This window comes from Adelges cooleyi, unplaced genomic scaffold (genome assembly GCF_023614345.1).
Source record: "Adelges cooleyi isolate 19-005CV unplaced genomic scaffold, UGA_ACOO_1.1 ACOO_flye_CR_arks_rails_tigmint_CR_PRNA_9, whole genome shotgun sequence".
Taxonomy (NCBI): domain Eukaryota; kingdom Metazoa; phylum Arthropoda; class Insecta; order Hemiptera; family Adelgidae; genus Adelges; species Adelges cooleyi.
The window spans coordinates 9,779,756-9,802,560 of NW_026096579.1; the positions used below are offsets into that span (position 1 = coordinate 9,779,756).

At 33.4% G+C, this 22,805-nt stretch overlaps 1 protein-coding gene across 1 annotated transcript in view; it reads left to right on the forward strand.

The window, feature by feature from the left end:
* LOC126846370 (rho guanine nucleotide exchange factor 17) overlaps window positions 1-21,333 on the forward strand; it is a 49,510-nt gene extending 28,177 nt beyond the window's left edge. Inside the window, exons 5-20 of the mRNA XM_050585714.1 lie at window positions 12,914-12,991; window positions 13,049-13,153; window positions 13,244-13,360; window positions 13,531-13,623; window positions 14,280-14,593; window positions 15,479-15,570; window positions 15,720-15,942; window positions 16,052-16,143; window positions 16,693-16,948; window positions 17,036-17,137; window positions 17,610-17,822; window positions 17,890-17,957; window positions 18,044-18,192; window positions 18,757-18,931; window positions 19,156-19,326; window positions 19,922-21,333. Coding sequence (XP_050441671.1) covers window positions 12,914-12,991; window positions 13,049-13,153; window positions 13,244-13,360; window positions 13,531-13,623; window positions 14,280-14,593; window positions 15,479-15,570; window positions 15,720-15,942; window positions 16,052-16,143; window positions 16,693-16,948; window positions 17,036-17,137; window positions 17,610-17,822; window positions 17,890-17,957; window positions 18,044-18,192; window positions 18,757-18,931; window positions 19,156-19,326; window positions 19,922-20,154 — 2,481 coding nt within the window. The 3' untranslated portion in view covers window positions 20,155-21,333. The remainder of the gene's footprint in view (window positions 1-12,913; window positions 12,992-13,048; window positions 13,154-13,243; window positions 13,361-13,530; window positions 13,624-14,279; window positions 14,594-15,478; window positions 15,571-15,719; window positions 15,943-16,051; window positions 16,144-16,692; window positions 16,949-17,035; window positions 17,138-17,609; window positions 17,823-17,889; window positions 17,958-18,043; window positions 18,193-18,756; window positions 18,932-19,155; window positions 19,327-19,921) is intronic.
* The last annotated feature ends 1,472 nt before the right edge of the window (window positions 21,334-22,805 follow it).

Sequence of the window (22,805 nt, forward strand, 5' to 3'; positions counted from 1 at the left end):
TATGTACATAAGATCCAGGAGTGTAATAAAAATATAAAAAACAGTACAAGAAGACAGCGAAGTACAGAAGATGTTTTTTTTTAAACTTTATTTTTAAATAATGTTTGTTGTTCTATTAATCATTAATAAATACTGTTGTTATTGGTAGGCATAACTGCCTTATATACTTCATATACTCTACGCTGGCTAAGAGGTAATTGTTTTGTTTATAAACCCTAAACCTTTTGATATTTAAAAGTTTTTCATAGTATTGATAGCTAATTTTTCTTAGTAAAAACATAAAAATGAACAAAACATTTAAAAACGTGGTCTTTTAGCTTACCAATTAAAAATCAATCTGAAATGTTTTAACCTATTAACGCCCGGCGGTCCCTTTTTGGACTCAAAAGTAAAAAAAAAAATAGTTACGGGCGTTAATCTGAAATGGATCAATTCTGCTAGTCAAGTAATTTTTTATCGACTTACTAAGATGCATACTTCTTCATAAGATATGGAAAAACATATTTTAAAAAAATAAAACGAAACTTAATTAGTAGTAATTTGGCTTTGAATAAGTCGGCATATTAAAAATGCCTAGTGGATACATTTTTGACAAATGTTGCCTATGTTTTACACCTAAATAAAAAGCCACTTATTTTAATCCTATTTAGACACGTTGAATGCATTAACGAATTTCGTACAAGCCGTGTTGTATCTGCTCGGAGATTATAATTTTTTTAATTAAAAAAAAAAATCATAAGAAATGCGGTTTTCATTTGACCGAGTGCAATGCACCTTCCACGAAAAAAAATATGTTCTTTAATAATTTGGCTACTCTGTTTTATGTACTTAATCCATCATTTTATAATCTTCTAACCATGCACATTGTCAAAAACGTTAAAATACTGATATTATAACGTGTATAATAATATATTATTAATATAATTATAACATAAATTCCAAACAAAAGCCTTGTTGAACGAGAAACTGTTGTACACGCACAGCCGGCTGGACACTAATATAATACATAACATTATAACATTTGATTTTGTTTTATGATTTATTCTGTTGAAAGGGAAAGAATTATTTCATACTTCAGTAATTTTTTGGTTATTTTCCCCCAGGATTTACTATTTATATACCACCATACCAACTGAAATATCGCATAGTTTTTTGGCTTAAGCGTTTTGTGGTGTCGATTAACATAATTATTTTGTGTGTTTAGAACTCGCACATTGATCGTTATCACGTTTGATAGTTTTATAAATATATATATATATTTATATTTTATATTTATTTGATTTATTTACTAAATTTCACTCAAGTGGTGTACGTATTGTATTGTATTTGTATTTTTCGCGATGAAAATAATAATTGTTAAATAACTACATTGTATAACTAACAGTTTAATAACACTATCACAATGTATTGTGTTGTATTATAATTAGGGTTTGGAAGTTTATGTAATTAAACGTTTTTGCTGATTTGTTGTATTATAATTATTAAGGTCTGGAAGTTTATGTAGTTGAACGTTTTTGCTGATTGGTCCGTAAAACAGCTGAACAAACTAAAACATTTAATTGCATTTTAAAGAATCCTAATTAAAAAATTTGTTTCACATGTTTAATTATCGGATTTTTTTCATATTTACATTTATTTTTAAAAACGTTTTTGTTTGCGCGCATTACAATATTACACAATATTTAAATTTTAATATTTTCTAGAGTGTTATCAGAAACTTAAATGGTAACGTCTATATTTTATTAACTTTTTAAATTAAGAATAATTTGTTGTACATTTTAATTGACCAAGAACTAGTTTTGAATAAATATGTTTAAAGTTACCTATCAAAGTTGATATTTTAGGACGGAAGGAAGGGTGAAGAGTAATTTTTATCTGCACTAATTTCTCAATCACATTCCACCTCTCGACTAGTTAAAATTTTCAGTAAATTGTTCTTAATTAAAACATTCAAATAAACATAATATTATGTTACCATTTAAGTTTCAAAAGTTGATAAAGCTAGAGCTTTCAGTATTTATTAGAATAAATACTGAAAAAGATAAAAAAAAAATTAATATTGTCTAATACTGTACTATAATATAAATGGAAATGTTTTCAAAAAGAAACACAACAAAATTGCAATTATCTTAAGAGTAAACTAGTGTTAAATGAATCATCCGGTACATAGAATGCATATTAATTATTATTCATAATACGTTTAAGTATACGGTAAGAGTTAAATATGGACACTGAAATTAGCAACACTTAATTTGAGAAATAAACGAGTGCGTATTTCGGTTGTTTTTCCAGCACACACTTCCAAGTTTAAATTTATCATAAAATAGACATGTTTTTTTTTTATTCATCAAGTCTCGGTAATGTGTTTGTAGGTCAGTGATTTTCCGAATTTTTGTTGGTTTTTCTCCGACGTATCTTTGCAGTACAACACGTGGACTGCACGTTTTCCGACATCTTCTTCCACTCGTTCTGAAACGGCAAATTTCGTCTCATCCGACGTAATAATGTGAGTTTGCATTTTCTGATTAATGAGATGGCAGCAGTGTATTTTTTTTTTCATATTTTCGCCGCCTCCGAGACGATAAAATCGTCAACGGCAAACTCGACAACCCCCGCCTAAGTCCGATGATATCCCAATATAAAACCGACGCGACGATATCATTATGGTCCTATGATAATGATGTGGCGCCTGTCCGCGGGGCCTATCCCGTCTGCTGGTGTTGGCGATGATCTATTTCTGGACCACGCCGGTTCTTGAGGCTCGACCTTCGTCCGACAAAGATGGCAATTGTGCGCAAAAGTCCGGAGAACCTGCCCGAATTTAACTAGTAGACTTCCTTACTACGTATTTACTCCTTACCGAAAAGAAATTTATGATTTCGAGCTAGACATTTAGAAGGTGTAATAATGATTTTAGGGTTTGCTGTGCAAAAACAAATTGAAAGAGGAAACATGAGAATCGTGAATACTTTACTACGGTCCTCGATCCTCTACCCACTTCTAATAAAACCAGGTTCCTGGGCACAGAAATTGTTTTCAAACAATTTTATAACATTTAAATTTTAACAATTAGCTTATAATAAATAAGACAGATTGACCTCTAGGCTCTAGTGACATATCCGTGTTAAAAAGAAAGACGGCTTTGACTGCGCTAAAACTATCAAACGTGACACGACGATCGATCGGAGTCAAATATATAATGTTAGTATGCAAATAACGTGTTAAATTCATGCTTGATCAGGTCAAATAAGTCGCTGATTTCGAATAACTTTGGACGCGGTGGTAAAGTAATATTCAGTTGGTCGAATCGTATTACATTTTTATTAGGTATGCCTGTATTTTTATCGGACCAGAAGTTCCGGATAAAGGGAAAAAACATTTTTTTTTTCCAACTTTAGTCCCCTTCGAGTGGATACCATTAAGATTTCATTGAATTGGCAGATATTGGGCAATAGTGAAAAACCGGGTCTTGGGAATTCTCGGGAAGATATCAAAGCGTAAGTGTAAGGCAAAGAAAGTTTGGAATATTATAATAATTTCACTACTCGCTTGACACTCTTTACAACAACGGTGCTTGAGAAACCACTTCGGAGAGTTTCGAGAAACTGACAAAATTAAATTATTTGTGTGATTATGGAAATCGTAAAAAACGTTCCGGTCGTTGTACGATAATTATTGTGATTAGTTCAAATAATGTTGCAGACATTAACTGTTGAGAAAAATGTTTTATAAATAACAATCAAGAAAGAAAATTATTATAAAAACAGTGAAGGAGAGGAAGAAAATCGGAGGAAGGCGAACAAAATCGAGTAAAACATATCCAAGATAAAAAAAAGTGTAAGAGATAAATACAAGATATGAGATGATAACTAGGCACATATTCATTACATTTTAGAAGCGTTTGTCAGTTTTGCGCATATAAAAAACTACATTAACATTTTTTAAAAATTAGTTTAGGTTTGGTTTATTTTAACCTACCCAGATGAAGGTAATTCATAATACTTGTTCTTCCTCAGTGTGATTATCAGGTGGAGGCTTAAAAGGGTTTACAGTAAAAGCATGGGACAGATAAACGGTTGGATGAAGATACAAATATGATTAAAAAGTTTTGTTTTACCCTTAATTCATTTACGATACGAACCTATTCAACCTGATTTTTCGCCAACCTAATGAGTTGAAGGGGTTTAAATACAATTATGTAAAGTTTAAGAAAATTTACATTATTCCTGATTTAGAGAAGGAATTCTTTCCGTCTATATTTGGCCTGAGACGCGACCGAGACATTTCCTTAACTAATCGGACTTTTGGACAGTTTTTTTCGCACTTTAACAAATGGTGTCTTTCAACACTACAAAACGGGCGTGGAAGAAATTCAAACGACTAATGAGTGTGTACATCTAGCGTAATATCCATATTGTAAACTGTTCTAGAATTAGCCCGATTCCGACAGTTTGATATTTTTACATTTGACTCATAGTATTTTGTCGGAGACCGTTTTTCGATTTGAGTAAACCCGTGGGAAGACCGAGTGGGTCTTCTAATCTTGCGTGTTATATTTTAGCTTCGATGCGTAACTGAGAATGTATTGTTTTTACAATGATGTGTTTTTTTAAAAATAAAAAATAAATGTTTTCCGTGTCTGCGTCCAAGATGTCTTTTAAGCCGCTGAACCGATTTTTCACGTAGCAACTCTATACATCACAAATCGTACCTGATAGGTTAGGTTAGGTTGACTCTTTTATTGGGGGTATTCTTTAATAATAGCAGACCGCAGCTTGTCATAGCCCAACTCTAGATCTACTTTTAGCCTAATTTTCAGACTTAAAACTACAACTAAAAATGCAAAATAAATATGAAAAAAAAAACCTTAAGGGCGAAAGGGTTGATGGTAATTTTTTGTTTTGCTAACGTTTATCGATATTACTTTATCTCGGGAATATTCCATACAAATTTGGAACTGATTTGACAATTTTTGAAAAAAAATATAACGCGCTGTTATTTTATGATTGAAAAATGTGTCAGTTTTGGGTTTTTTTTTCTTGAATAAGGGGTGAATATTTTTTGAAAACATGGCCTAATAAAGTATGGAGCTGTTATCTCAGCTCAGAATGCGGGCTAAATACTAACGCTTATAAAATACTATTAGGTACACCATTTTTATTATTATTATTATTTTTATGTTTTGTCAATGAACGGTTATTTCCCTTTGGTGCCAGCCAACGATCACACGACGCATTACATTTTCTCGTGTGGGACTTTGGTGCCAAATGTTTTTCAGATGATTCAGTGCCGGTTTCTGGCATGGTCGTACGAATTTCTATCGAGAATGGGTTATTCACTCTCTCGATAATCCAAAATTCAATTAGAATCGTCGATTCAGGCGTACACGTTAAATTAAAAACTCTGCGAAGAGTAGCAACCCCCTTTTTTTACTAACACGAGGGCCCTCGTAAAAAATTACATTATTTTAATAAAAAACTTAAAAATAGGATTTTTCGCTGTCCAACGGTTAGGCGCATGTATATGGCACGTGACTCGAGAGACGTTAGCAAAAGTCGCCAAAGCTGCTATTTAGCAACGGCCTGTACATGTGATGAAATTATTAAACTTAAGAAGAAAGTGCGGTTATACTCACTGTAATAACGATAAATCAATAATTTTTTTTATACTGCGTCAAGGACTTTTGCAACAGTATGAAATGAGTTCAGCTCAAGTCGCACTAAAAAAAAAATAAATGAAAAATTTTCAAGTGCAAAAAAGGTCGTTCGTGAACAAAATAACAATTGTGAATTTTTTCCCCATTAACAAATACTTTGTATACAATAAAGTCGTTTTGTATACTTTGTTTTTCTATTGTTAACGAGTACCTGTCCTTGTAAAACTGATATATATACCGAGTTGTTAACAAATATTTTTTTGCCGGTTTTAGCCGATACATTATTCAATCAGGATTTAGCCATAAGACTAAGCAAATTATAAAATTTGCTTAGCTGCACAACATTTTGTTGGTCCCATAAAACGTGTGTTGGACCAATCACAGTGCTCAAATAAGGGTTTACTTTCAATTAAACTCATTCTTATGCCTAGTTATTTAGAATGAGTGAACTGAAAACAAATACCCCAAAATTCATTAGTCATACAAATTTTCATCATCTTTTACTTTTGGATGATCTTCTATCTTTTTCTTCATTCATATTCACTATCATCCTTAACTACTTTATTGTTTTCTCTCAACCTGTTCTAGAATCTTTCTAAAACGCAATTTATATAAATTATTTTTTACAGTGTTATATCTCATCCAACTTGGAGATGAAAAGTACCCGCAGATGTATAATACTCGCCTTATTTCATCATACAAGCGGTGTCATCCAATTAATTCCTCTCTCTACGTTTTTCACACGTGTCTTTTTTAATATCACAACCGCTCTTATTTTAGGCATTCCGCTATTCGAATTTTGCTCAACATAATCATTTCGGCTACTTCCATTTTCCTTTTACAATAATCGGCCCTGAGGTTGTCACACAAAAGCTACATCTCCTTCAACTCCTTCGTTCTCTTGCATAACTGATCTCAATTACTCTACTCGATTGGCACAACACTTAACTGAATACCTGTAATGCATTTAGGCTTCTATCCTACTGAACCGCCAAGCCCAATCCCTTGATCGTCACATTCAATTCAGCAGGTTTGGCCAAAGTTTTCTACTTTTTACTTTCACACCCCAAATGGCCACACGGAGGGTGTCACACAACAACCCTCTGCTTATTGCCACCTCGTCCGATCACACTTCATTCTGCTGGACTCGTCTCGTCTATTCAGCCACGGTCCAATCTGATTAAATTAAGTATGCGCAAAACAATGAATGAATTAAACGAAACAATCTAGGCGTCTTCCCCATAATGACATTCCAATGATCACAATAATACGACAGCGCCATATGCATATTACAAAATATATTATTATAATACATGGCAGTGCGATTGTTATGTTAACATAATATTATTCAAATCTCGCCCAGCAGGGGTTCAATACTCACGGGGCTCTCCGCACATATTTGTTTCGGCTTTAAAATATTGAATTTCCGTTGGAGTCGGATCAAATTTTCCTTTTGACATAATATTGTTTTAATATATTATCTCTCTTGTTGCGCATAGTGTAATATTATTATGATAATAATTATAGTGATAAAAATAATTCCTAGTGTTTTTCGTACAGTCCGAGTCCGAGCAATAAAAATATCAATGGCGACTACACAAAAACAATATACATATATTATAACTATCGTCTCGTAGACGAGTATGATATATTATCAAGATTTTTATCAAGATTAAGACGTTGAAATACATAATAATTATTATGTACGCTGTAAATGAAAATATATTCGGTTCTCTACGCGCGTTCGCCAATGTTATCTCAATTAACGGTGTATATACATTTTTCCAGTGTTGTCACAAGTCCAAAAAAATAATAAATTAAAATATTACAATAAAAAAAATGGCTAGTACGTAATATGATTTTGACACATTATCCTCGGCAAACATATAAAATAAAAAATAAAAGGTGCACACATTCCACCACATGCCTAACAACTCGATTTACAGTATATTACATAAAATATTGTAAATGTTTTTGTGTTCCAAAATAATCAAAACGTTCTAAAATTATTATCAATTATAATCTTATGATCTCATTGTATTAGAGCATATGAAACTTTGGAGATGCGTAGGTTCACTATAATAATTTAATATATTGATGTAATTATTGGTTGTTTATCCTTGACATTTACATTTCCATTTAGACTGTTGCTGTTTATTTTTGTTTAAATAAAAAGCTAAACGCCCGAATGAATGAAGTCGCCAGCGGTGGTATTTACAAATAATAATAATATAAAGGAAACGCCGGTCACGCTGTACAATATACAAACATACTTACCGCCTACAAACAAATTCCATCGTATACGACTTATGGAATTCGCGTTAACCAAAATAATACATCAGCGTTTTGCCACCATATGGCAAAACCGCGGACGTGTGTTTTTTATTTTCATAAGAAACGTTTCGGTTTGTTAACACGAAATGTGCCCTCCGTTAAACGATGCCCGTTGGTAATATTAAAAATAACAACGCGATTCAGTCGAGGTTTCGGCAATTTGACAATGATTGTTTTTTTGGAAAAATTTAGTCTAAATTGTAAAACCTAGGCCCTTATTTACTGGCGGTAGCGTTGTTGACACTAATCGGACAGAAACAACAGGTTAAAATGGTTGAACGGGTGGTTTGACAGGTAGATTATAATTTTTATCGCATACAAGTAATATTTAAAAAAATACCAAAAAGTCATAATTTCCAGTCCGCCATGACCACGTGCATACATGGGTGGCCTCATCGGAAAAAGATCCAGGATTTGAAATTTAATATTTTTTATCGATGAATTAACCATTGTCGACGATGATACGACGACAATTTGTTCGACTGTTTTTTCTTGCGACTTGTTAAGTCGCATTTATGAGGTGTATCTTGTTCGATAGTAACGTCTTGACTCTGTCAAATTGTACGCATAATAAAATTTGTTCCAAACCCATCGTCCATCAGCGCCGTGCAACGCATATTATAATGTTGCCAAATGTGGCGTTATAAGTTATAACCATTAAAACACATGTGTTTTAAAAAAAAAAAACTATGCGAAGAATCCAATAGTTTTAATTTATGATGTGTTTACCATTAGAATAAAAGATAATTCAAATAATATGTTTAAAAACCCGACAACATTAGTAATTGGATGGATACAACTTAATTTGATCTTGGGTCTGTCTTTGCTAGTAATTCTTTGTCATTGTACAAGTAGACAACATCGAAATAGACCATAAAATAAAAATGTTACACAGATACCTTTTGAATGTCGAATCATTCACAAATAGCAACCTGGAAATGTATTACGGCCAAAGTGCAGTTATTCACTTTTTCGAGTAGTTTTCTATAATAAAGAAAAGTTTTATTACAGATTTTTGATAAATATTATATAGCCCCACCATAAAATATCTGCCTTCAGCCTAATTGTCATATCTTAAGTGCCAAAACTACGCTAAAAAAAGCGAAACAAAAGAAAAGTATTAATCTCTTTTGGGGGAAGGGTGTTTGATGTATATATTTTTTGTGGTTTATCAACGTATATGGCTGACAGGAAATCTAAAGAATTTTCCATACAGATTTGAAACTAATTGGACTATTTTTTAAAAAATTATAGCGCACCGTGAATTTGAGTTATAAAACATGTACATTTGTTGGGTGTCTTTCTAGATTTTTAATGGAAAGAGGTGAATTTTTTTATATTCTTTGGTACCTAACTTCTTATTTCTGATCTGTAAATATACCTTCTCGGCTGAACAACAAAGTTAAAAATGTGTTAAAATTATTTTTTGGCCCTCTAGAAACTTTTTTTAAGTTTTCATTTTTATGTCACATTTTAAATGTACGCTAACCCAAAAATCTGGTCTACACTTATCGTTACTATACTATATTGGCACCGTTCGTACTATTAAACACATGTACAACGGTTTGTTATAGTACCGCGATGATTATAATTTGTTATATGTGCATATATATATATAGAGAGAGAGAGTTATTTTTTTTTTATATGCGAGGGGATAGTCGGTGTTGTATGCATAATAATAAACAAAACTGGGATGACTTTATTGGCGATAAACGATCGTCGGCTAAGTGTACTAATAATTTATCTAGGATCTATCTGGCGCGTTAAACTGGAAAGGCGCTTGTCCGCACTTGGCGACAGTATATATTATTATTATTATAATAATAGTAATGGCGGCGATGGCCCAGTTTCGCGGGCGCTCTTTAATAAATTTAACCGGCGATAACTTCATAATAACAATAACGTAACGTTATTATTATTAACACGATATATGCACACACATCGCTTCGAAAATAGTGTCTGTGTGTGTGTGTGTGTGTATTGGAGAGACACGGGAAAAGTGTGTGAAAGAGCAAGAGCAAAATATAAGAGTATTGAAGGGAGAGAAGAAAACAAATATCTGCCACGTTGTTACAAGTATGATATATTATAATATACTTGAAATTCCCGTGTGGAATTTTAATCTGAAATTGGCTCGAGTCACTCGCCAAAAGCAGATTCTTATATTGCCATAGTATAATTAGGCGCGTGCGCCATGTAATTGAAATCACGGGTGTATCGCTCCGGTAATCTGATATTTTGTCCATCCTGTTATATTTAGGAATCCATTATCATGTTAATGTCGACTAGTCGCTCCTTTTTCCTCCAGTACCCGTGTGTGTTAGCTCTTCTACTCTTCCGCCCGAGGCCGAGGCGGTCGAATTATAAACGCTAGGTTTTCGTTATTTTTTTTTTAAAGATAATATTTTTTTTTTTTGACTGGGAAAATAGCGTCATCAAGACACCGTAAGGTTAGGTAGGTTAGTGAAGGAAGGAAGGAAGGAGAAGAGAAAATGAGGATCGGTGATAAGATACAGCTGAAAAGGGATCAGTGATGAAATATTAGTGATAAGAGACAGCTTATAATGGCTGATGATAAGGGATCAGTACTAAGAGATTAGTGATAATATGGATAGCTAATAATGATTGTCTTGAGGGGCTGAGGTCTATCTAGAATGTACAAGTGAGGGGAGGGGAGGAGAAAATGGGAAAGAGGAGAAATTATTTTATTTTTATTTAAGATTTACAATCTTGCTTCAAGGCGCAATAAGCAAATAAGATAACAATTTATGTATACAAACAAAAAAACAATGGTATCATATGAGGGGAGACACCGTCCATTAATAGAACCTTACGGCGATTTTCTCCATCAACGATTATGATATACAAATATAGATTTTTTATTTATTTTCGTCATTAGTAGGTCTCTGCGTTATTTTCTTCAATTGATGAACAATCGATGCGGAGTATTGAGTCAGATTATAGATAAATACCGAGGATCATAAGTTACCGTTTGAAGAGTGATCCACTGGAACGCTTATGAATTCGGGATGGTTTTGCACAGCCCCGAGTTTGAATTGTATATGCCCAAAACATGTCTTGAAAGAAATTCGCACTGTTTACATAAGGAGTTTCGTGTGTGGATTGACAGCACTTTCGGTTATTATAATCCCTAAAGACCTGTGACCTCCCTGTGATTACAATATGTTAACACGGATTTAGCCCACTGTGCGACATTCCAAACGGCGGAAAATGTGTTTGTCCGGATAGTGGTGACTAATCGCCATCTGCGAAAATGGCCTTCGGTATCGACCGGTCGTCGGTTGACCTTCCGCGGTTGATTCCGATTTATTTACTCTGGCACAGTCCACTTTGCCATTATGCATGTTAATATCGAGCCAAATTATTATTGTCTAACAAACGAACTTGACCCGTATAAAAAAACGCAGCCGCCCATAATATAATATAGAGTCGGGAGACAGCAGCAGCTGCAAACAAAGCTACGAGGATGATTATTATTATTATTACTTTTCATTTTTTACATTGTCCGTTCCTGGCAGAAATGTTCACGTTGCTATTACCGAACGAGTCGAACGAGATTGACGGTGTTGTCCCAACAGAGGTTATATCGTGGGGATTTCGCTCGCCCAATAGCTTTTCGCTTTGACCGGAATCGACGTGCAAAACTGACGATTTATTTTTGAACACTCGCTTGGAAATTTAAAAAAAAAAAAAATGACATGTGCCCGACTCGCGTTTGTCGTTACACACTTTTGGTGTGCACAAAGTATTCAGTCGTGCGCCACACACACTTAGCCATTGACCATACAAAATGATTGACTGGGCAGGATTATAAAAAGTTGCACGCAAAAGTCTTAAAAATGTACTCCATTTTATGTAAACGGTCCTCTTCGTATTTAAAATTGAAAGAACAACCTGAAAAGGTACATATTTGTTTACTTAAAATAACGGTATGCCATAATTTTTTTTAGAAAATACTTCCAAATAAATTGTGTTGGAAATTCTTTAGAAAAACAGGCCCAAAAAGTAAATAATTAAAAAAAAATATATATTTTCTTTAAGGAAAAACTGAAAAAAACAAATTTAAAAAAAGTTTTTCTTTGAAGGAAAAACATTAGGTCATGAATATGTCTAATGGTACATATTATATAAGTATGTTGAGAGTTTCTCCTATAAGATATGTTTGTCCTAACCTAACCTTTCCTATCTCCCTCTATCTACAATTTCCTTCTATTATACGTATTATACAAAGTATCCCTCAAGATTTGTATTAATTTCTAAAATTTTTAATTCGAAAGTAGTTAATATTTATAACCCAATGAATGGTTTGGAAAAAATACAATATAACAATCTTAATTTCTCTAGGTGATTTTTATATTTGGATACTACCCAACCGAAATGATCTGATATAAAAATGTCCTCAATAAATTGCATGAGACATTTTATATATTATATATCATAGCCATCGTAACATTTTATAGTTTAAAAAAGAAAAGTGGAAACGATTCGCAAAGGTTTTACTCAATTTTCCAGTCAATGGCAAACTGAAAGATAAAATACCAATTAAAGCTAAAGACTTCATATACATATAATAACAGGTTACAACAGTTTCAACGTTTTTCAATTTTTATAGTTTAACCCATCTTATTTGACAAATTTCACACTAAGATACCACCCCTCACTGGGGTTTGAAGTTTTTTGTGTTTTTTAGCCGCAAATATAGTCGAAAAGTATTTGTTTTACAATGATGTGTTTTTTTTTTTTTTACCTGTTACTTTTTTAATACCGGACCCCGATGTATTCCAATAATGGTATGCCCATATAGATCACAAATCGTATCTAGTCGGTACTTTGGATGGTTGAAAAAGTACTTATATCTTTGTGTTCGTCTCTGATTCTAAATTATTGTTTTGTATGTTCTAGAAATACCTATTACCGTTAAAAAGTACCGAGAACGCAGTCCTCATCGAACCGTCCGTAGTGGACGAAATTTTTTACCAAGTATGTAGCAACAATAATAATCATCATCTTATTATTATATTATATTAACTTCGACAGATACCAGAAATCCTGATGGAGCACGAACAGTTTCTGAAGGACTTGCACAAACGTCTCGAGATCTGGGACGCCCACCAGAGGATCGGCGACATCCTACTGGAAATGGTCAGTACTATATACTTTGAGGTCGAGAAACGTGTATAAAAAATAAAAAAAATAAAAATAAACTATATACTTTTGTTTTGTTTTTTTTAGTTTTCCAAAAAACCTGTGATAGACTCGTACACGTCGTTTATAAACAACTGGAAACAAGCCAAAGAAGCCATCAAGGCTACGTGCAATTCGAAGCCGGCTTTCGCGAGATACTTGGAGGTATTTAAAAAGAATTATAATATAATAATGAAAATGCGGGGCTTTTTAATTTTTATAGTATAAACTATCGAGAAAACGGTTCGTTAGTCAAATGCAGTAATGTGAAAACGCATAGAAGAATACAATTTAAATTATTTTTAAACAAATGTTTTTTTTTTATTGTTTCACAGTCAACCGCTCGAGAACACAAAGGCAAACTGGCGTTGGATTCGTTACTCATAATGCCTGTTCAGCGAGTACCCAGATACGAACTTCTCATACAGGTAACATGGTCGAATCAGACGAATTGTCTTAAACATAATATTATTACTTTTGCGCTACTCAAAAGTCAACAAAATATGATAAAAAAAGGCACCGTTAGTTTTGGAGTCGGACAAGATTTTTAATAAGATCATAAACTAAAAAAGCTAAGTTTCTATTGATAATAATAGATGGAAAAGAACTTGCAAGTCTCTATTTTTATAAATAAATATATATAAACATAAGACAATTTTGATTCACTCACACATAGCAACCTAGAAATTACCTACGGTCAAAGGGTAGTTTTACCCATTTTTTTGGTTTACCCTAATAAAAAAAAATATTGACAACATATTTTTGAGAAAATTGAATATACTATAGCCCTACTCTAGATCATACCGATTACCGAGTAAATTTTATTTGTTTTAACATAAAAATCAATTCACTGCTGAAAGTCGTTTTTCATTTTTGCTTTATCCGATGGACCTAGTCAACTGTACCTATATAATATTGAATAATAACCACTAAAAGTAGTATAGTGTTTTATCGTGCGATAAATTTGTTAAAGTGCTTTAGAAAACTATATCTGCTACTTGGAAAATGTGTCGTCCCTAGAGTGGAACATATGTTCTGAAAAAACCTTCCAAAAAAATACTTTTTTTTCAAACTTGTGTTGTAGACTTTGCTGAAGCACACCGAGCCGTCGCATCCCGACCACGAGTCGCTGATCGAATCGCAAAAACAGGTACACGAAATGGCTGTGAAAATCAATTGTACCGAGAAAGATAACATGGAGCTAGAACAGATTGAATCGCTCATCGACGGACTCATCCATCTGGCCGCCACCGACAGAACATTCCTAAGACACGATTTAGTGACCATAGTCTCCGGACAGTCGATGAACCGCAAGGAACGTGCGTTGTTCCTGTTTTCCGACCTGTTGATCGTCACCAGCATAAAAAAGAAAAGCGGCACCATCCGGAAACCTTCCACGTAATTATGTTTATTTTAATTTAGGTTTTTTTTTTTTTAAATCAATTTTTTAAACATCCTTAGTTAATGTTCAAACTGTCCAATAGAGAATCTGCCAGCAGAGTCGGGCGTTGTTCGACCGTTTTAACATGATAACGTTTTTAGACATTTTTATTTACGCTTCTATATACATTTCTAGCTTTAGCTCAAAAACTCATAATTTTCTTATTTAAACATACATTTTGAAGAGAAAAAAAATGTTATTAAATTGAAAAAAATAATTGATTATTCCAGTAATTTTGTTGCTAGTATGTTTGAATAAAAATGTTAATAATATCTTTACTATTTATATTCTTTGTAAAAATGATCATGACCTAACTTTAAGCTAACTCATAAATCACTTTTCCTTTGAATAATTTCATGTTCTTTAAAAATTATTCGAATAAAAAATACATCATTTTTTTATATAAATTAACAGCGCGTTACACTTATGTATTTTGTTTTGTAAAGATTATTGACAAATCGGTTTCTGAAGACTTTAGGGTGGCCTTATGAGTAAAATGACTTGTTACAAAAAATCTGAAGAGTATTACAAATACTTTTTGTTTAAAAAATAGGGGTTTGTTCGAGCAGTATTAAAAACACCCTTTAATTTTATCAAAAAATCCCTCGAATATAATATTTATATTCTGTGAATTTGATAACGGAAATTATAGCACTAAATTCTTCATGGACTTAGCCAAAAGGATTTAGCTATGGTGATTTAAAAAGATTAAAAAGTTGCCTATACTAAACTCCTTAATAAATAGCGTTGATTTAATTCGCAATTTAATTTTACGCAATTCTTGACAAGCAGTTATTTTTGTCAATGCCATAAAACTAACTTGACCGATACTCTTTTTGCAGAACTTCCCCAAACAGTGTGGTAAGCAATTTGGAAGCGAACAAGTACAAATTGCTCATGAAGATACCATTAGACGACGTTGAAATAGTCAAAGGTAAAAAAAAATTACTAGACTTCAATTATAAATTGTTAACGTTGAAAACAAAATAGTAAAATATTAAAGACTCCAATAAGAAAATAGTAGACTATTATAAATAGACTATACCGAGTAGACCGCTGTGGTAACCTGGATTGTTATTTTAGTGAAAGACGAAAACGTAAGACGTATGCTTCGTGAGATGGAGTACTTGTCAGAAGACGTATCTACCCTGACACAGATGACTGATATGGTTGCCATGTTGCATTGTCCGCACGGTCAACTGGAGGATTCTATCAAAGACATGCTGAGCGCTGTCAACAAACAACTGTCCGAACGACAGGCCAGTGATACTCAACTGTGTTATTTGGAACTGAACTTGCACACCAGGTAAAACCTGTCATGGCGACCTCGGCCTCTGGCGCTTAGTGTAGTCAGCGACTAATTATAGCTATTATGACAACATGTATAACGGTTTCCGTTTGTATTTCATTTGCAGAAATGGAACGGAGACGATATCGATAATGTTTTCCAAGCCGGAAAAACGAGCCAACTGGGAAGAATCGTTCAACGAAGCTAAACAAAAACTAGGTACACTCAACTTACTAGTTTCGCAGCATCTAGTCTTAGAACGTTAATAAGACTGTATAAAGTTAGAAAAACTCGGGTTAGGTTACACTTTGATCCAACACAAACTAACTTTCGCAAACCAGGCAAATCGTAGCTCCATCTCAGGCGGCTTGGACGAGCTCCGGCTCTCAATATTACTGATAATACTCTGCGCGGAGTGATGATATTTTTGACAAGACTTTTTAACTTAAGTATTTTTAGAGTGAAAGTTAGACAAGTTCAGGGCCATCAAAAATCGTTCAATCTGCGAAAAGCTTAGGTAGATCAATGAAACTTTGATACAAAAATCGTATCAAGCATCATGTATCAACAAGTTATAGAGGGGAGAGATAGTAATAAGTGTGGATGAGGGGGGCATAGAATCGTGATGAGGGGAAATCCATAGTTCCTGGATAACTGATGAAAGATGATTTTATAAGATGATCAGCTGACAAGAGACAGAAAGTCGGCTGATCATAGTCTTTCGTTCGAGGAAAAGTTTGAAGATTTTCTACTTTTATCGTTTTTCAGTGCTGTCGACCGATCGAAGACCTAATGCCGACTTCGTCGGTCCCGTGCCCATAAGGAAGACGAGGGCTGGTTTGCAATTTACTTGTGCGGCTCCGGCGCTGAACCAAAGAGATGTTTGGGTTTGCAACAGCGACGGATACGTCGGCCAGGTGTGCGTTTTGAGTCTGTATCCCGAACCGACGGTGACTTCTTGCAACGGGGTGTGCAACGCTCGCATACTGTGCGTCACTTCCATACCGGCTCCACAACGAGTAGAGTAAGTGACTCTTTACGACCCTTATATTACCTTGTACAACAGCTGCTATTGATAAAATTGATGTAAACGAAATGCTGCTGATTTCAGTCAAAACAGCGATGCGACCAAAGACGACCGGAGCGGCAATACCGAGATTAGCATATCAATAGAAGACACTGATCGAACGGGACCGGACATCAAGTTGGACAGGTGAGAGCAGTGTTTGCTTAAACGATAATAGTTCAAATGAGGTTTGTGACATGAATAATGGCCTAAGACTGAGAGAGTCAATTCCAAATTAGGGTTGACATTTTCTTGTCTAGACTTTACGATTTCATCAGATTGTCTAATCTCTTGTGATAGTAAAATTAGGGGGAAGGAGGAGAAGGGAAAGGAAATAGACATATTCGTGATCAAATATCTTTCGTAGTGATTTTTGCATTTTTTTCTGACATGAATATGGCGGGGGTCTGTCGAAATTGGCGTGACGCTTTTGTGACATATAGAGAAAGGGGCGGAAAAGGGAGGTGAGGGAAAATGATAAGTGTGAATGAGATGGAGAATCAGCTGATAAGAAATGGTTGATAATAAACGGAAAATCAGTTTGTTATAAGACGTATTCATGATCCGTTGTCTTTTCTTCAGTTGTACTTTTATTAAACAATGTCTATTTACTCCTTAGTTCGTCCAGCGAAGAAGACGATGACAAAGAACCCAACAGCGATAGCGTTCCCGACGGCCTTTACCCTCTGGATCCGGTTGACTTCGAGGGCGAGCCCACTATGTGGTTAGGCACCGAAGACGGTTGCATACACGTGTACAACTCAATGGACAACATAAGAATCAAACGGAATAAAGTGAAAATCCAACACGGATCAGCCGTGCACTGTATCATGTGAGCACAAGTTCTTTCACTTGAAGAGTGGAGTAATTGCATTTTTTAATTTATTACTATGTTTCAGCTATTTGAACAATCGGGTGTACGTTTCGTTAGCGAACGGCGACATCTGTATTTATTATCCGGACACAAGTGAGTGAGACGATACCAATTTGGTAAACTCCAATATGAGACTATGTATGTATGTATGATGTTTTTTTTTCCTTGCGTTATTTTAGATGGTAGTTGGAACACATCTGATCCGGTTACCATCAACGTCGGGTCGGCGGCCATGCCCGTTTCTAAAATGTTACCTGTCGGAGATAAGCTGTGGTGTTTGTGTCACAACACCGTTAAAATATTAGACACTATTACGTTACAATTCCAAGTATGTCTAAATGAGTTTATAGTTATTTAGCGACTATTTCAGGAATCCTAAAGTCAAAAATGTGTAAACGCAGAAGCTTTTTAACGAACTTGTATTTGATCTGTCACAACGATTGAAAAAGAAAAATCGTAACCTCCCGTACCGTACTTAACCTCCCGGGGAATTTCTATTTTACTATAATCTTCTCTAAATTTCCTATCATAGAAAACTGCTATCGAAAATTCATATGAATCCAAAATCGATAGCGACTCCCACGAGTGACTCAAAATTTCAACCTTTCCCTTGAAGGAGACATTGGATCATGAACATATATCTATCAATTATATTTCATCAGCTGATTCTCTTGTCAGTCATCTTTTATCAGTTGTTTACCATCGTCATAAATTGTTGTACAAAAAGCGTTTTATGAATTTCAAAGACCCTCTATCCAAAAGAAATGTCTATGTCAATTGGTCAAACCGTGTAGGAATTCCTGTAGGGTTCAAAACGGGAGTTCCTTGCAGAATTCCAGGATGGCTTTCAATCGATTTAAGTGACATTTTTACTAATGAATTTTTTCTTTAGCATACGTTTGTCATCGGTGGTGACTCGAACAGATCACTCACTAACATGGTCGTCTCCGGGATGGGCGTTTGGCTGTCGCTACAGAACTCGGCCGTACTCCGTCTCGTCCATTCCATTACATACGAAGTACTGGCCGAAGTGAATACGGCGCCGGCCGTTACTAAAATGCTCTCAAGTAAGTCGAAGTCGAAAATTCTGTAAACCCATGTTATTATTATCATCGATTTTAAAGTATACATGTGCTATACACAAAATCGATTGTTGTTTTTTAGTTAAACACCGCTTATCTTTATATTTAAAAACCAATCATCACATCGGTTCCGTATATTGACCTCTATCTTACGGACTTGAAAATGTACTTGAACGCCATTTAAATAACGCCGTGTTACTTACTTACAGGCTGTGATGATATTATAAGGCAACACAAAGCGGCGTGTCTTCGAGTCACGTCTCTGTTGGCGGTCAAAGACCTCTTGTGGATCGGCACCAGTGCGGGTGTCGTTTTAACCATGTCCATTCCAGCTGTAGTGGCAAACACTTGTAAGCTCGCAACACTTCCCGTTCCTATAGGTAAGTCGATTAGCCAATTTATCGTAATAATGTCCATAAAAGCATGTTGTCTAAAATCTAACGGCATTCGATCAATACGTGTAGTACAGGTTAGGTTAAGTAATACACACTACCTATATAAGAATAGGAGTGTGTTCCATTTGTCCATGGAACTTTTTTTGTATACAAATTATGTAATTTTTTTAAATTATATGCCTTAAGTGTGATATTTTGTCTGGCCGGTAACAGGTTTTGTTAGACTTTTACATACTTTTGGAGTTATTAATGCTTGTTTGCTGGACGATTTTTTTTTATCTTTTCTCACTAATCCATAATCGCCCAACGAATAAATTCTTGTTCGCCGACTTACAATTAAAACAATTATATTTTAAATCGCTAACCGATAAAAATAAAAATAATTACAATGATTGAGTCATGTTGGAAATGGATGAAGCCACCGTTATTGGTTCTTCAAGTGTACTCGACACTGCTATACACACACACAAGGCGTATATTATCGGCTACCTGAATTGATCGAATGCTGTTGTCAGATAATTGTACATTTTTTTTTAAATTTCTTTTAACGATAATAATGTAATTTCTCACGCGCACACAGGAGTACCGCACGGACATACCGGTCACGTCCGGTTCCTGACATTGGTCGGCCATTTGCCGCAAAATTTCTCCAAGCAGCGCCGTCAATCGCTCAACCAGAGGAAGATGAGTTCGGTTGGCAAACTGTTGCTGATATCCGGCGGTGACGGATACGAGGACTTCCGGTCGACGACCGCGTCGGAAGTGGCCGGCCGCGAAGACTCCACAAACCATTTGTTACTGTGGCACGTTTAAAAAAAAAAAAACAATAATAGTACAACTATTAATAGTTATATTATTATACATACCAAAAGCGGTAATAGCGGTAGTACCGGCGTTACCGATGATTTCGAGACAATCGCTGAAGTCACCACGAGCGAACAAGGGCGATTGTAATTATGTAACTTTTGACGTCAGTCGTTGATCTACTGACCCAGTTGTCTTGCCCAAGTGGCCGCTATCGCCTGACCTCAACTAAGGGATTAGAATTAATAGGAAATTTGCGAATTCCTTTTTCAATATTATATCCCGCTGACCTTCACGTCGGTTAGACTAGAAGCATTTAACTAAAATTCGGCCTATATTACTGTATGATTAATTTTCGAGATAATTGTATATTATAATACAGTGATAGTGCGCATCTTCATTTATACTCTACGGTGAAGCCGTCATTTGTTTTTTATGAGTTGGTCAATGAACTCCCTCTTTAAGTGAACAAAAAACGTTCGTTAAACATACTTTAAAACCGTCAATAATTTTATTTACAAAAATTACAATTACAATTTCCACTCCTCAATTGTATACAACCATTGAAAATCTGATCACCGGTGGACAACATTTCGTTGTATAAGGCTTTCTTAGTATAAAAAAAATTGTCAAATAGAAATTAAAAATTTTTTTTTAAATGTAATGCTAAAAATATGAAATCCGTAAAACTCAATTAAAGTTTAGCAAATATTGCCTATTTATTTTATTTTTTAACAATAACTATAAAAAATATAATGAAATATATAAAGGAAAAAATAATAATATGTACACAAAATTAACAGAATCTACGAAACAAGCAAACATTTTAAATCATTTTTTTTACATTGTCCTTTTAAGTGACCAAAAGTATACCATATTACCAGATACCTGCTAATAAAAAATTAAAAAATGTATTGATAACAATTATTGTTAAAAGTTTTGCACTACACCAGTGTGTTGTATAGATACGTACAGTTAATTAAGTATCTCACTACTGAAGTTGTAATAAATAATTTTAAATGAAAATGTATTTGTAGCGAGTTGTTTTTTTTAATTATAAAATATAAATTTAATTTGTTTTTACTTTGTATATTTTAAAAATATTTTGTTGTTTTTTTTACGATAAACAAAATTTACTTTTAAAAAAATGTTACCAAATTGTTACTGAATGTAAATCATTATTATTATTAAATTGTTCAACATAATATATTAAAATAAACTCACATGCATATGCGTACTGTTATGATTAAGTCGTAATTATTCATAAAAACAATATTGTAGTTAATATGTAAATACATTATTATATAGCATATAAGTATATTATTATAATAATTATGTTTTAATATATTATATTTGTTATTAATATTATTATTATACATTATTTGATGTTCTCTATACGGTCTGCATTTTGGAAGTAAATTTCATAGAATTTTGTTATAGCGTTTTCCAACAATTAGGTATTAATATAAAAGTAATTTAAACCAGATAAAAAAGTTTACTTTTTTAAAATTAATAAAAATTGAGTTGTAAAAAAATAGCGAAATTGTCCTCTGAAGTCTAAACTATTTCAATATGCATTTAAATAAAATGAAATAATCTTTCTTAATTCAAAATTGAACAATTATTATGTTATATATAATGTTACAATTATTATATTTTAAATAATAACTGTACACACTATTATTTAAAATACTTCAAACAAAGTAAATAGAGAATCACTATTTTAATAATGAATAAAAAATAACTTATTATTAAAATTAAGATACCTAATTTTTATGCATTTATTGAGGTGAAAAACTCGTGACTCTGTTAGCTATAGTGTTTTTCAAAAGCTTTAAATTGGTGTTATAAAACCGAAAAAGGGTATAAGTGACTTTACAAGAGAATTCTTTTTTATTTGAATATTTATATCTTAATTTTTTAAATACTTATAAAATCAATAAACATAGCCTAAAAGAACGCATTAAATATATCATATTAAATTTATTCAAATAATTTATACTCTTTTGATTGGCGTTACTTCAATGACGGTTTATTAAAATGTATCTATTATTGTTCGAATGAAAAAAAAATGTATAAAAAATTGTCACAATCGCATAACTTAACTATAACTGTTTTTCTTAATTTGATACTTGTATAATATATAACTTAAGACTTTACCGAGTTTTTATTATTATTCATATTTAAATTAACTAAACACAATCTATTTTTTAAGTCGAATGTATCTCTTTACCGATGCCGAGGAAGTTAATCTATTTTAAAAATAGTTTGTGTTTAGTTAATTAAAATAATAATAATAATAAAAACTCGGTAAAGTCTTGAGTTATTTAAAAAAATATCAAATTAAAAAAAAAACAGTTATAGTTAAGTTATGTGATTGTGACAATTTTTTATATATATATTTTTTTTCTCATACGAACAATAATAGATACATTCTAGAATATTCCTATACTTAATGAATACAATTAATTTTTTTCTCGTGCCACGTGGAAAACATAGACTTGTTTCCATCTACCGCAGTTGGGCTTTGTATTAATTTATTATATTTTACAATTGAAGTTCGCCATACACGACGGGTCCACAATCGAATCTCTACGTCGGGCAATAACCATAATTTATTATCAGATTCTGTGTGCTGATCATGTCCATGACATCGGATT